General features: G+C 38.2%; 1 protein-coding gene across 2 annotated transcripts in view; it reads right to left on the reverse strand.

Annotated features, from left to right (window-relative positions):
* STIM2 (stromal interaction molecule 2) overlaps window positions 1–16,177 on the reverse strand; it is a 169,545-nt gene extending 153,368 nt beyond the window's left edge. The window contains exon 1 of one of the 2 annotated variants that reach the window (XM_036764099.1): window positions 15,650–16,177. In XM_036764099.1, the coding sequence (XP_036619994.1) occupies window positions 15,650–15,989 (340 nt within the window). In that variant the 5' untranslated portion in view covers window positions 15,990–16,177. The remainder of the gene's footprint in view (window positions 1–15,649) is intronic. The other variant, XM_036764098.1, reaches the window with a different exon arrangement.
* Between the last annotated feature and the right edge of the window lie 575 nt (window positions 16,178–16,752).

Here is a 16,752-nt window from a genome sequence, read left to right on the forward strand (position 1 = left end):
AAATGAAACAGAAACAGAGTTCAACTGTTCAATTTTCAAAGTAATAAGCTAAATTTACTTATATTTAAAAAATAAAATTTAATAAGAGAGGCTCACAGTTTAATATATAATTTTCTCTGCCCCACTTTGTACATGAGAATGTTCCTTGGTATTCCAAAAATTCAGAAAAGTTTAAAATATGAAACTGATAGAAATATACATGTTAGCATAAAAAATTCAAACTTCATAAGAATAAAATGGTAGACAAATATATAATGGTTGAGCTAAAAAAGATTAGAAGTTTTAAGCCAGTTCAGTAAGTCAACTGTGTGTCACGGCAACCAAGAAAGCTAATACAATCCTAGGCAGACAGACACAGAATCCAGGAATAAGGAAAAATTATATTTTCACTATACTGAATCAGACCCAAGTCAGATCTCAAGTATTATCTTCAGCACTGAGTAGAGTATTTACTAAGGACATTAACTAGTTAAAGAGATTTGAGAGGAAGGCAGCCAAAAGAATAAAAGCCTTCAAGTTCATGATGTGAAAATCAGGTAAAGAAATTAAAGATGTTTAACATAGGAAAGAGAAGATCAAGGAGGACATGCTAACTTTCATCAAGTATTAGAAGAACTACTTAGAAGGAAAAAGGGATCAAACTTGTGCTTGTTGGCCCCAGAAGGCAGAACTAATAATAATGAGTAAGTAGTTATAAAAAGGCAAATTTAGGCCTGACTGAAAGAAAAATTTCACAGTACGAGCCATCTCAAAATGGGATGGACTACCTCCACTAAAGGTCTTTAAAGTCAGACTGTACTACATGTCCATTTGTCAGTCATGTTATAGAGGAGATTCTTGTTCAGGTAAAGGCTGAATTAGACAGCCCCAAAGGCCCCTTCCAACTCTAACATTCTGTCATTCATCTTCACCTGTAGTTTCAAAAGAAAAAACAAAAATCTCATGTCCTTTTAGGGTACAGAACCTTAAATACGTCAATCCAAGTTAAGCATTTATTAACTGTCTTTGATATTTGTATGAGACACTGGAAAAGTAAAAATTATGGTGTTTCAAAGTCACTGCTGAAAGGATGGAATTTTATTAAGAATGAATCACAAATGAATCACAGAAACTTAAATCAAGCATTTCTAAGGGCCCGAAATTTCTTCAGATGTAGATAAGTTCATTCACTATAGGAGTTTACCCCCATACCTTAAAATGTCCCCCTTCTTAATGAGGTTACAAAGTTACAAAGACTAAGTAGTTAAAGTAACATTACTATAGTACAAATGATTTGAGTCACAGAATTATACAAAGTCAAAATTAGAAGGGACTTGACAGGCCATTTTGTTCAACTAGTACTGGAGAATTCCTGGTCCAAAATCCCTAACATGGTCTGGACTTCTGGCAAGGACCGCTCGAGGAAAGGAGAGCTTTAAGCACTTTTCTGCAAGTTTTAAGCTCCAACTGGCTCTGTGCTCTACTTTCATTCAACAACAGGTGATCAAGGAGCTCATGACGTGGTTCTCCTACTACTGAGATTACTACACTGAAAAAACAATAAATAAATAAATACATACAGAACACATACGAACAAATAAATCATACGAGGAATAGAATACTAACAAGTGGAAATACCAGGAAAGATTCTTTAGGATCACAGGATCTCATATATTTAATCAGAAGGGACCTCAGAAAACCCTTAAGTACAACTCCCTCATCTTACACATAAGGAAACTGATGTAGAAGCAGGTAAACTGACTTGCCCAAGGGTCACAAACCTAATAAATGTTGGTAACAGAATCTGAACCCCAATCTTCCTGACTCCAAGTCCAATGTTCCAACCTTGAAGGAAGTAGCACTTGTGCTGAGCCCCAAAGGCAGAGGTGAGGAGAGGGATGGTATTTCAGACATGGAACCTGTGCAAAGGCATGGAAATGGGAGGTAGATTATTGTGTGAATGGTAGGAAATAATGTGCTATTAGTCCAGAAAATTAGGTTTTAGTCAAAATGTGAAAGGCTGTAAGTGACAAGCTTTAACTGACAAACAGAAAGGTTTGTATTTTATCATAAAGACAACAGGGAACAACCAAAGTTCCTATGGCAAGGTAGTGCCAGCTCCAGCAGCTGTGGTGAGTAGAAAAGTTCTTATTTTCTCTATACACATTTTCACCCCAGAAACTCAGAGACTATCGTATTAATCTTAAACTTATTAAGAGCCTGAACAGTAAGCTACAGTTCACTCTCAATCACAATTTGCATTTTTACAGTCAGTGTTAGCATGTCTGTATAGGAAGCAGGAACAGATTTAGAGCTAGGGTCTGTGAATTATTTTTAAAATTTTTTATAACTATACTTTAATATAATTAGTTTCCTTTGCAATTTCACGTATTTAATTTTTTGCATTAAAAAATTATTCTGAGGTGTCCATAGGTTTTAACAGACAGTCAAAGTGGTCCCAATACAATAAAGGTTAAGAAGACACATGTCTCCAAGACATTGAAATTGAAGTCCTTTCAGGTCAAAAAAATTTTAGACTTGCTCTCCTCTGATCCAGAAAACAGAACTAAGAGTTATGGGTGGAAGCTGAAGAAAAGGAGATTTAAGCTTGATGTAAAGGAAAACTTCCTAGCAATTAGAACTATACAAATACAGAATGCCACAGTGTCAGAAAAATTTAATGGTCACATGTTAAAGATACAGTAATGGTTATTCCCAGGTAACGACTGGACCAGAAAGCCTATGAAATCCCTATCAACTTCGAAGTTTGGATTCTGGGATTCCACTTGTTTGTTAACTTCAGTTACTTATTTTTGCCTCTGTACCATTTGTATTTACCTGCATTTTGAATTGTAAATTTTGTACACTTGGCTTTAAGAGTCCACACTTCAGGTTCTATTAGTTCACTTCCATCACCTGTAAATTCACAACAAATATTTATTAAGTGTCTACCACAAGTACTAGTTGGTGGGAATATAAAGCCAGGAGTCTGAATCAATTATCTTCTTTAAGCATTCAGTAATTACATATGATCTCTCCTCACCAGAAATTCAAAGAATAGCGTGACATTTTACAACACCTAGTTAACATCATACTAATCTTATTTGATATATTTGGTCAAATATTTCTTAGGGGATGGGCAAAGAAATAGTTGTGCTGTAGAAGTACACAAGACACCCCAATCCAGGAAAAATAGAAATGATTTCTTGTAGTAAACAAAGGGACCAAAAAAAATCCACCTGTAAAAACACCATACATTTCAAATTTTAAGTATTTAAATACTTTAGCTCAATAAAGACACAATGAATTACACTTACAAAACAAATTATATAATAATTTTTTCACCATATACATATTAACTCATTTCTAAAGCCCAATAAGTTTCCTCTGCTAAATACTTACCTTCTAGCACTTTTGAAATGGGAACTTTGGAGCTTTATAGAAACCTGATATAGTGTGTAGAGAACTGGCCTCAAAGTTAAGAAGACCGAACTACAAGCTGTTGTACCACCCTAGGAAAGTCATTCTCTTAAGACTAAAAAGATACACAGTTGCAGAGTTTCCTTACTAGGAGCTTCCCGAACCACAATTAGACAGACAGACAGACACAGACACAGACACACAGACACACACACACACACACACACACACACACACACACACCCCTCTTAAAGACACTGGAACTCTTCAAAATGTATTTTATATCTTCTGTTAAAATAAAACTTAGAACATTGGTTACAATAATACTCAAACCACAGCACATATTCCTGTAGCAACTATAAATTATGAAGAATATACATGTGTATGTTTATTTTCTATTAAGTCAAATATATCAATTTAAATAACTACATGTAATATGCTTAAGTTCTATGTAAAAATTTAAGATATACCATGATTTGCTCTTAGCAATAACTTAGGAAATTATTATTTGGATGATAACTTGACAAGTCATCACTCAGGAATGTTTTAATGGAAAGAAAACGCAAATAAATTACTGGATTATAAGTCATTTGTGAACACCTAAAAGAGCAAGCCTAAAGAATTTGAAATCTGCTTGATGAATGAAGACCAGTTCTCAGTAGCAAAGAAGCTTCAGAATTTCAGATTTAAAGCTAAGTGCTTGTTTGGTGACATCATTCAAAATTTAAATAATTTCTCAAAATCAATCAATAAAGCATCTATGAGACACGAATCATGCTAAGCTCTGGAGACACAAAGACAAAAATGAAATAGTCCCTGCTCTCAAGCACCTATAATTTTTTAAGGAGAGATAACAGCTAACAGAATTAATAGCTAACATTTATATAGTGCCTACTACGTGTCAGACACTTTGCTAAGTGCTTTACAATTATGGCATCTATAAGTACAAGGAGAATAAAAACAAAATAAATACACAGTTGTTTAGGGAAGGAGGGCACTAGAAACCTGGCAGGAAGGGGAATCAGGAAAACCTGCATGTGAAAGTTCATACTTGAGCTAAGTATAAAAATATTTATAGCAGTTCTCATTTTAGAGGCAAAGAACTGGAAACTAGAGGGGTGCCTACCAATTGAAGAGTGGCTGAATAAATTTTCGTATATGAATGTAAGGTAAGGCTGTTGTGCCATAAGAAATAGCCAGGGAACAGTTTCAGAGAAATCTATGAGCTGAATCTGAGTGAAATGAGCAGAGGTCAAACAATTTATATAATAACAATATCGTAAAGGCAAACAACATTGAAAGACTTAAGCACTTTGATCAATGAAACGACCAACTATGACTCCAGAAGAAAAAAATTAAGCATGTTTCTGATAGAAGGGTGATGGACTCAGGTAGAAAATGAGACATGTTTTGGGGCATGTACAACATTGCTATTTGTTCTACTTGACTATGCGTACTTGATGGGGGCATCTGTTGTAATATTATAATGGATATTTGTAGAAGAAAGGTTAAAGTCATAATGCATTGAAGACAGGATGAAAGTAGTCCAGAGACAGAGAACAGTCCAGTTTGGCTAGAACACAGAACAAATGAAGAGGGTAATATCAGATAATAATGGAGAGGTAGAGGTGGAACCAGTTTGTGGAGAGCCTTGACTATCAGAACAGGAGTTTACATAAAGTGATATCATAGTAGTACATTAGGAAAATTACTCGTGTAATAAGCAATGCAAAAGATAGCCTGGAATCAGAATAGACAAGAAGGAAAATAACCAGTTAAGAAGCTATTACAAGAGACTCAGCAAGGGGACCTGACAACATGAAGTGCAGAAGTGGAAAAGAGATGCCAGATGCAAAAGGGTTTGGGGAGTAGAAAAGACAGAACCAATCCAACAACTTGCCTAGTGGTATGAAGAACTGACTCGAAGATTACAAACCTTCTCTCCTATTTTCTCCTGCAGATTACATCCTAAATAATCCCATCTGTTTCCTGAATCTCCCAACCTCTATGTACTGGCTTCTTCCTTACTACCTTCAAAAATGCCCAAAATTGCCCATCCTTAAAAAAAAAAAAACTCACTAATTCCTATGATCTCCTCATACTATTGTTCCGTATCTCTTCACCCTGTTACGCTCTATTAAAAAAAAAAAAAACTATCTACACCAGTACTTCCATTTCTTCTCATTCCATCAAGCTTTTGCGGTTTAGCCTCTGACTTTGTCATTCAAATGAAACTGCTCCCTCCAAAGTTACTAGTGATCTTTTGATTGCCCAATGATATCACCTTTTCTCAGTTCTCATCTTTCTCTACCTATCTAAAGTACCTAATACTGCTGACAATCCTCTCCTGGATACTTTCTCCTCTGTGGTTTTCATGGCACTACTTAGTCCCATTTGTCCTCCAATCTATTTGATGGCTGCTTTTCAGTCTTTTGCTGACTCATCATGCATATCACAACTCCTAACAATGGTTACTCCCATGGTTCTGTCCCAGACCCTTTTCATTCTCCACTACACTCTTCTCACTTGGTAACCTCATCAGCTTCCATGGATTTAACAATCATCTCTATAAATACATGTGTGTGTACATACATATAAATATGGGATTCTTAAAGCCAAGTCTACAAAGTGTCAATAAAGATCAAGCCATTAAATTTGCCTTAGGGAAAAAAACGGTATGGCCACTAGTGAAACAACAAATTGTGTCTCAAATCTAAAAGTCACCTTCAAAATATAAATTACTTCAATGATATCATACATTACTTAGCATTCAATCCTCCACTCAAATCTTAAATCCAATGCCTCTATACATCTTGAAGGCGACCTGTGAGTTCTCAAAGGCTCAAATATACAGTGAGACTACAGAAGAATGGCTCCAAAGGAGGAAATGAATGACATCCATCACAGACCCCAAGTGCCATCAGGTGCGGTTCACTGCCTACTCTAAAGACCATTTCTGTCTCTCAGTAGGTTTTCTTAACCTCTTGGTGATCCCATAAGGCTCCCTTTCAACAGGCTCTCTGTACTCTAGATAGGCCCCCACTTCCATAACAATAACCCAGACAATTTTCTTGAATAACCTATGCCTAGAGCCTAACCTTCCTCCCTCTTTACCCTGGCTATAGGGCAGTGAAATCCAACCTTTTTTGATCACACATCATTATCAGTAAAAAAAAAAAGTTTGAGCACAAACACCTAACATCTGTATATTTGTAAATCATATACAAGTACTACTATATTAATATACTATACATTATTAAATACAAAAAATGAGTCTTTAAAAGGATAATTAAAATGAAATATTTTATGATACAAAACCCTTTTACTTTCATTATTAATATTTAAATTGCTAAAATAATTACTTAATAATAGTTTTAGTGAATACAATGTGATTGAATTTTTTTTTAATCCTTGTTTAACATTCTGAGACACAAGGATTCAAAAGTCTTCTTTAGTCTATTTATTCCCATATAGTTAGATCTGCCATAACACTTGTTTTGAAGCAACTAATTTGTTATTAGGGAACTTAAGGAACATCCAGAGAACACCCAAAACTACTCCACTTCACAATAACTTACAATTTACAAAATAAAAATATATCCTCTCTCTTGCTTCAAGGCCCAACTCAGTGCTAGTTGATAGTTCCTCCATGAAGCCTTCTTTGACATACTCAGCTAGAAGTGATGTCTTCCCCCTCCTATTTCTCAGAGCTTTTTCTTTAGATGTGCCTTTGTCTTTATTCTAACTTATATTACAGTTATACACATCCTTTATCTCCCCTAATACACTATAAGCAAGAGACTCTGCAAAATTAGATTACAACATCTACTCTATACATAATATGTAATTGAATAAGGCATCTGACAAATGGATGGAAAACTAAAAGGCTTATATTTACATTTTATTGCAGTATAATTCTTTGGCTAGCAAAAATGGGGGGGGTTGGGGAATTGTATTGTTGTCAAATCTTTTAAAGGACAGGACAGTAGCTGCTTTTTATTAACAGCTTTACAAACTGCGATATAACAATATCAGTCTTCTCTGTTCGCAGGTATTAACTTTACAATTTTTAAAAGCCATTTGCTTCTAATGCATAATATTTCAATATTCTAACTGACTAAATCTAAAGAACTGGTAACCTGCTTTGCCTTGCCTTTTCCCAAGGTTTTGATGGGGAGGAAAAAAAAGGCTTTTTCCCAAGTACAATTAATGTCGATGTTTAATGTGAAGAATAAATGTTTATTTACACTTCTTTACAAACCTCAAACAGCTCAAATTTTAAGATATTTTTTCTAGTACAAAAAAATTTTATAAAATGTTCTGAAGGTCTGACAAAACTACAGTCTATAAATTCAGAAGCAGCTGTTTATTCAGAATTACAGATTAATGGCTTGTGAATACTCTGAAAGGAAGATACTTTCATTCTTTTTCCATAGTAAGAGGAGGCTATGGAGTTTCTAATTCTGCTAAAAACTCTATTCAAAACTCTACCTTCTTCTCAAAACTTGGTAAACTTAGAAGCAATCTCCTGGTCAACAAAATAATGAGACCTAAACAAGCAGCTGATATTCAGTCTCTGATGAAGCTCAACGTTGACTGGCTAATTTCTATATTAGTTCTAAAAATCATAAATGTCCTCCGAAATAAAGAGGGTTTGCTTATTAATCAGACATAAAGAAGTATCACTGACACATTTCAAGTGCCAACAACTGCAGGCAATGGTACTAATCTAATAATAATGCTATAAAAATTATTTCAAAATATAACATTATCCATTACTTTCTGACCAATGTTGAAACTGTCTAGTTCACTTTTACATTAACTGCAGTTTAGCCATCACATATACAAAAGAGGCACACCCAAAACATTGTTCAGAAAGATATTAATCTACTTGGGCTTCCTGGGTGTCAATACTTCAATACTTTTGCCAATTAGGTCAGAAATAAATGTGCTTGAATTCAATTTTTAAAAAATTTATTAAGGGACTACTTTTGTGGAAGGTACTGTACTAAGACAGAAACACAAAAACAAAACATTTGCTGTCCTCAAAGAGCTTATCTTCTATTGGGAGAGATTACATGAATAGATAAGCACATATGGTAGGGAGGGAAGGAGACAAAGGGCAGAGCACATCTTGAGAAAGAATATTAATGCAGAGATGGAGACAGGGAGTGGGACAAGAATGAGAGGAGGTAAGGTAAAGGAAGAAGGAATTAAGGAAGATTCATGAAGGTGGTGGCCCCTGAGCTGAATGTTACAGAAAGGGAAGAATTTTGAAATTAAAGATGGGAAATGAAGAGAGCATTCTAGAAATGGGAAACGATACAGAGGTGAGAGACGTGATGTTAAATTCATGAACCAATAGTTTGGATGGAATACAAAGTTTGTGAAGGTTAGTACTGAAAAATGACTGTTGAGGTGAATTGCAGGCAAACTGTAGAGAGCCAGAATAAGAAATGTGTATTACACTCTATAGGCAACAGAAAAATCACACAAAGTTTGAGCCAACAGAGAAACAAGTGGCCAACTTAGGAAGGCTATTTTAGATATTTTTTTTTTGCTTTTCTATGGGGGGAAAAAAGTTCATTTAACTTCACTCTGAAGTATACTCAATCACAGAGCAGTTTCTTGGTATACTGAAGAGTATTTGTCTACTTCTCAAAATGAAGCAAAAAAAATTTTTTTTACTCCAACAGCCTACTGCTTTGCAATTAGGAACTCACAAAAGGGAGCCAGATCAATCAGCCCTAGCATGGCAATACTGAGGAAAAGATCCCAAAGAATTATTTTTTTCCCCTACTACTCTAAACAAATCCTAAAGTTCCAAGGTGCTAAAAGTGTTCTGGAATAGACCAAAAGGCATTTTAGTGCAAGTTTTTAGCCTACTAGGGTTTTCTTACTTATGATACAGAGGGAAAGGAGGGAGAACAGATGTTTGCCAGAGGCAAAAGGTTAAGAAAAAGGCTAGCAAAGATGAAGCATGAAAAAGTAATAATGAGAGTTCCTTTGAAAGTTGAGAAGTTAGAAGAATTGGTTCCAAAAGACAACATATTAGTTAGAATGCTAGATTATTTAGCTATTTAGTTTATGAAAACACAGAGCAGGTACAGGAAGAGGAGTGTTACAAGAAGGGGCCAGGAGGGGCTCTCTTGGCTAGATTGTCCTATGCCCCCATAACATAAAAAAGGTCCTCTTGTATATGAATCTACACAGAATACCTATTTGTACACTGTAAACACTCTTAAAATTTGTGCAATTACGCAATATTCCTTAATTTAAAATCAGTGAATGCACAAAGTAATAACAATGCAACTACTTTAATAGGCAAATTTAGCAATTCGAGTATACCACCAAGTAGAATTCATTGAACTCCTACCAGGTACACTTCTATGCACAGGGGACAGGGTAGGTATCAACTGAACCACCTAACATAACACCTTTTTTGCAACTTTCAGTCTAAGAGAACTACAACAGTGAGGGGGTTAAGTGACTCACCCAGTTACCTATTTTCTACCTGATACCAAACTGCCCCAGTTTTCTCATCTGAAAATGAGGAAAATACACTACTTATCTCACAACGTTGGTATGGAAAAAAAAACATATGCTATGTAAAAGCAAGCTTATATACAAATGTGTGCTATTATTCCTATTAACATTTGGTCCACTGCAAATAAACTGAAATTCATTTCCCATCCTCTAGGTCTCAGCTCCTCATTTATAAAAGGATAGGGTTGGATTAGATGACCTCTAACTTCCCTTCTCATTTTAAATCTATGATTCTCATCTCTAACAACATTCTTTTCCTTCAAGACTCAGCTCTGATACCACCTCCTTATGAAGACATTCTCCTCCTCAAAATGTTCCCTTCCTCTTTTGCTAGGTACGTCATTTTATCCAGTTCTCTCCTTTGCCCCTTACCCACACTCTATATTGCCGTGCCACATGCACCCTTGATAAATTATAAGCTTCCTGGAGTCAGAGTCTATCATTTTTCAACATTCTACTCCTTAATGAGCACTTCCTGTTGTTGAATTGAAATAAACACACAATGCCATTTCAATGATAAATTCTAAAAAATCAAGAAAACATCATAAAATTAGAATCTAAGCAAGTATTCAGCTAGAGGATCTAAATTTAACGATGGAGTCTATAACATATTCAAATCAAAATTAAATGTTCCTTAGGTAAGAATGGCCACCTAGGAACTGGTAGATGACAGGAAACCCCCTTACTATCACAGTTGCCAACCTTGGGATTTCCCTTCCCTCCTCTCACTACCAGATGTTCTCTCTAATCACCTCCCACTCTTCCAATGACATATCCAGTCTGATGATCTCTCCAGGCAGGCTCTGCAGCAACAGGCCTGGGAAGAGGGAAAGAGAACAAGGAGAGAAGGGCAAAATGTGCTCCAGGCTCATCATCCTTTCACTGCCAATTCCCTTCCTATGTTCCAACTTTACAAATGAGAAACAAAGCTCAGGAAGGTAAATGAATTGCCCAAGGTCACAGTGTTAGTAAATGGCAGAGCCAGAAGTTGAATTCAGGTCATCTGACCCCTGGGCCTTTGAGTACAACAGTTATTTAACCTAACACAACCTCAGTCCCTTCATCTGTAAAATAAGAAGTTGGATTCAATGACCAATGAGACACCTTCAGGCTCAACTACGATCCTGTGACCCTCTAGCGTTTGTTTTTGATTTGGCTTTTGTAAACCTTTAAGTTACTACATAAATCTTAACATAATTATTACTTGATATAATTAAAAAGGAAAAGGATTTTCCCCTCAAACACACACATAGCAAATAAACAAGAACCTTTATATTTCATTTCCCCTTTGCTACTACTAGTCAAAAAACAAAAAACCTTAGATAAGCTCAAAAAGGCCATTTGCTGGAAGACTTAAACCCTGTAGTGTTCTAAAGCAGACTAAAGAAAGATATAATAGGAGGCTACAATGGAAATCTATCAGGCAACCCCCAAGGCACAAGGAAGTGAGCAACTTGTCCCAAAGCAGAAATGATTACTGCAAATAAACCTACAAATGGCCTAACTGTCCCACAGCTCAAATACTCCAAGGGAACCTCATTTCTGTCCCTAACCTCCAATACACAACCAATCCTCCATGGCAAAGCCCCAAGAACCATCAATAATGGAAAAGCTAAAACAGTCTCAATCCTACTGGGAGGAAGCATGAAATAAACCTAGGCTCCAATCCTGGCTAAGACATATTTAGCCAATATGATCAAGGACAAGCCAATTAAACTCCTTAAGTCTCGGTTTGTACAGACTGGACTACATTGTCTCTAAATGACTGAATAACAGCAGGTGAGGAACGAAATGCTGGGAGATAGGTGCCTACTATCCCAAATTGAATCCTGGAATATATTTTCTCATATCAACATCATGTGTGCTGGTTATGTTCTATATATTACAAGTACTACAGTATATATTTCAACATTACTAACTTTTACAAAATAGTCTTGAGAACCTAATCAACATCTACAACATTGTTTAAGAAAATTCATTCTGGGGCAGCTAGGTGGCACAGTGAGTACAGCACCTGCCCTGGAGTCAGGAGGACCTGAGTTCAAATTTGACCTCAGACACTTGACACACTTACTAGCTATGTGACCTTGGGCAAGTCACTTAACCCCAATTGCCTTGCCTTCCCCCCTCCAAAAAAAAGAAAATTCATTCTGAATTACAAACCACTCAAATAATGTCTGTCTGAAGGTTTTAAAATCATTCGATGACACAATATATAATTATATTTGCTATGGACTTGAAAATGCAATTTTAATCTAGGTTCTGCTCCTTTAATACATTTTTCTGGAATATTCCTTCTTTGACAAACTATTTCAGTTCCAGAATAATTATTCGTTCTTAATATGCTTTACAAACTAAACCTTTAGTGCAAATAAAATCTAAATCTTTTTTTTCAGATTTCCTATTTAGAAAGCAGTGTCAAAAGGTAAGCTACTTAATCCATAAAATGGCCTTATGAAATTGGATTTGAAAATACAAGAATATGAGAAAAACGTTTTCAAACCCATATGAACTCTGAACTGATGTCACTAAACGAAATACTATAAAAACCTCAGAACGAGCAGATGATTAAAGCCCCACTTTATTACAAGGCCCACCAACTCCCTGACTGTGCTGCCTGCTAAATTGCTTTCAATTTTACTTATAGAAGTTCTACTCATAAAAGACAATACAATATTGGCCAATTTTCATTACTTGGATTAGGGTTAAAAAACAAAAAAAAAGTATAAATATAAGTACGTTACATTCCATACACCTCTTCTTACACTTTGAGCCTCTCCCCTCAACACCTACAACACAGACACAAATAAAATGTATACCCTTGATCATTCTATGGCAAGGAAGTGTTTCTCAAACTACTGGCCTCAGGACCTCTTTTACACACTTCAAAATCACTGAGGACTCCTTTATATTCTTAAAATTTGAGGTCTCTAAAGAGCTTTTGTTTATTATATGAATAGTTGTGCCTATCCATATTTATTGTATTAAAAATTAAAACTGAAAATCCAATGGGATAGCTAACCAGTTCATCTGATGATTTACCACATTCTATGTATGAAAGTATTACTTGAGACTACACCCAAATAATTTATTTTCTAAAATTAATAAATGTCTTGAAATATATCAAACACCTTAATTAAAATACTCAAAGGAGTCAAATTTCATTGAGAGAAAATGTTTGAATGCAAAAGAAGTCTAAGAATTTTCCAAAGATGGGCACTGAACATGACAATCTGAAAAGGCAGCAGTAAAGACCACGAAATGGTTTTGGTTGTCTATTTTAATAGAAACAGGAAGAATACTCATTGCTAATAGAGATCTTTAATCAGAAATATGAGAGTGCCCAATGATTCCCTTAAAATACCCAAGGGCCCTCAAATTTCAAATTTACATTTCTGTCGTGTTCTCTACTTATTAATTGCTCTAACCCCCTAACATTTTGCACTGCCTGTAATATAAAATTTTTAAGTTCAATCATTCTACTTCCTGAAGGTTACATAAAATCGGAATGATGTTTAGGGTTTAACATGACATTTCACAAATAAAAACCATTAAGTAGCATAATAAGGAACTATTAATAGAAACAGAATCTGATTTATAAGAAAGGTACTTTTGAAATGATCTAACTTCATGCCCAATACTTCAGACTAATAAATTGTTCACGTACCCATGTTCTAGATTCCAAGGCTATCATAAAAATAAGAGTCATGAGATTTGAAGGGTAAATGAACTAAATAACTTGTATACTGCATTTTAGTTTCTTTCAAACTTTAAATGTGAAATTTTAACTTCCTAACACCATCAATATTTAAATAAATGGGAGGAGTTAGAAACAAATTACAAACTCAGTTATCATGCCACTGCACGTAACATAAAAGTCAACATGAACAATTAAGTAGAGACCTATTTGTGCAAATCACCAAACTTTTGTTCTACCAAAGTCTATCATTCCTTATTTGGAAACCAGAAGTATCTGGAAAGGAATCAAGGTCCTCAAAAGTATTACTAAAACAGAAATTCCATCAGACTGTATGCATCTTTGTACAATCTGTGCCAACACCAAACATTTTGCAAATGCTCAATACAGTATCAAGTTTTCTCAAACTTTTGCTCAACTGTCATTCAAAAAATATTTCAATAAAAGGTGAGCCAATTATTTAAAAGAACTTTTCACTTCAAGTTCCTTTCTACAACTATACTTCTAATATCTACACCTCAAACCTTAGTTTCTCCTTCCATTCACCAATAAACACACCTTACTGTTACAGTTCTTCTATGATTTCTTATTCAATAACACATTAGCTTCTTATAAAATATTTTTTCAAGTTTCCAGCTAGAGAAGTCAACAAGCATAAAATCCACCAATGCAGAGTTACACTGAAAGTAAATAAACCACCAACACTGAATTTTGTAGCTACCAAATCATCCAATCTCTTAAGTAGGTTCCTTTTTTTAAAAGACATAATATAACTTCTACTCATTCATTGCATTCCCTACTAAAACCTGATAGTGAGCTTAGTTTTCTGGCCAAATAGGTCCTCCTTTTCTCACTGTACAATAACCATCCGTTCAGTGAAACTGAACTCTGCTTCTCACTCATCAAGTGGCTCCCAAAATCAGTTCTCCGAGCATCCCTATTAGTTAACTTCTGGACTCCTGCTGGAATGTCAGTCACTTCGGCTAAACCAATAATGGATGTTCTTGCTTCGTTGATGCCATTTTACTTTATCGTACTACTTTTTCTTTCAACTAACAGGCCTAGAGAAGTTACTTCTCATATAAACACCAAACTCATATGTATAACCTAGATAAATAAACACCAATTTCTCCAACTAGTTACCCAAAGAAATCAGCTCAATGATGCTCGTGGAACAAGACATCAGATATAAATGACAACCAAAGGCCTAAATACAAAATCTTACCTATCTCAGTAAACATTAGGGCAAGAAATCTTTCAATAACTAAGAACATTTCTCATCTTCCTTGTGTTAAGAAATCCTACAGCTAACTCCACAATCACAGTCCTCATAAAATGCAAGCCAGTGCCACAGTGCCCTGTGCGTGATAAATTAAGGTGAGTATCTTGGTACTTGCCTGGAGTCTTCAACACTATCTTTCTCTCAACGGTGCTGCTCACTCTCAGAATAAGTATGGCCCCCTACAGAAAGCCAAAGGTTTCCCGGAGCAAATATCAAACCATTACTACTAATTCCAAGTCTCTTTAGCAGTCTCCTCAGGGACATTTTGCTTAGCATGGACTTGAAAGGGTGCGAGTCATTGCTAAGGAAGCCTTCGCAAAGGCAGCACCGGGGGCAGCCTCAGTACCGCAATGCTGCTGCTGCCGCTTCTGACTTTCTCAAACCTTATCCCTAAAAAACAATTCACCCCGGTCCCCCGCAGCCCTGGTTGACCGCAGCGAGGAAGAGCTCTCCCGAGAACTTCGGGGAGGCAGAGGAGCAAGAAGAGAGGCTCACCCCAAACCCTCAAGGTTTAGTGCAGAGTTGTGAATACAGGGCGGGGGGCACTCCCGAGAGTTTGCTAAGGCTCCCGATGCCTTTACCTGCTCGGCTGACCGCCCGCGGCTCCGTCCGCCCTCCATCCACCCCATCCTCCTCACCGACCCCCGATCTCGGGGGTGGTGGCTTCTCGCCTTGGCCCGCAACCCCCGGCCCGTGACGCTCCCGCACCCCCACCCCCGCCTCACCTGTCACCAAAGCCGGGTTCTCCCCCGTGGAGGCGGCAGCGGCTGCGGCGGCGGCTCCAGCCAACGACGTCCTCCTCCCGCGAAGGCTCCCGGGCAGCAGCTCGCATCCGTCCGCCGCTCCGGCCGCCAGCAAGCCCAGCACTAGCAGCGCGGTCCAGCCCCGGGCCGGACCCCCGGGGCACAGAGGATGGAGGCGAGGCGGCGGGGAGGCGGCCGCGGGCCATGGCCACGGCGGCGGCGGTTCCTGGGGCCGCCCCCGCCGCTCCGGGGTCTCGCCGGCGCACAGCCTGGTCCCTCGGGCATCGGCGGCCTCGGGAGCTCGGGTCCGGGCCCCGCTCATTGGTTCCGGTAATTTTTTTTTAAACGGAGAGGGGGTGGAGGCGAGAGGGGGGGAGAGCGAGCGGAGCGCCTTCAGGCCGCGCACGACACTCGGCGCGGCCGCCGCGTCGGAACCTGGGGCCGCTGCTCTGGCGCCTCCAACCACCCGGCAACAGCGCCAACGCCGGCGCCGCTGCCGCCGTCGCCGCCGCCGCCGCCGCGCATCCCCCCCGCCCCCTCCGGCCTCGAGCTTGTAGTACCACGCTCGGTCTGGCCGCCTCGGAAACCTGCTCCCTGCTCCCCCCTCCCCTCACTCACTCGGGCACCAATTCGCGCCGCGCCCCACCTCCTCCTGCCTCCCTCCCCGCCCAGAGCGCAGGCGCGGGCCTGGCGGCGCATGCTTAGTGAGGCTGCCTCGCAGTACACCCCTCCCCCTCCCTCCTCCCAGAGGCGTGGCCGAAGGAAGGGGTGGGGTGAGATGCGGAGAGTGGCGCTCTTTGAAGGGATCTTTCCCTCTGGGGTTTAGCCACGCACAAAAGTGGGGCGGGGACGTTAGGGGAAAGGAAGGAAGGAAGACCTCCCCCACCCCACTCCACCCCACTAACCCCTGCCGACTTTGGGGCTTTGAAGGATTTGATTAAGGGAAAGGCGGCTGCTAGTGAAAGTCAGTTGGTGAAATAGAAACAAGAAAATTTGAAATTGTCAGGGAAACTTTGAAACCAGTAGCGCTTTTGATTTAGCTTGGGTTTCTCGAGTGCATTTATCAAACTTTACCCATTTTTTTC

This window comes from Trichosurus vulpecula, chromosome 6 (assembly GCF_011100635.1).
Source record: "Trichosurus vulpecula isolate mTriVul1 chromosome 6, mTriVul1.pri, whole genome shotgun sequence".
NCBI lineage: Eukaryota > Metazoa > Chordata > Mammalia > Diprotodontia > Phalangeridae > Trichosurus > Trichosurus vulpecula.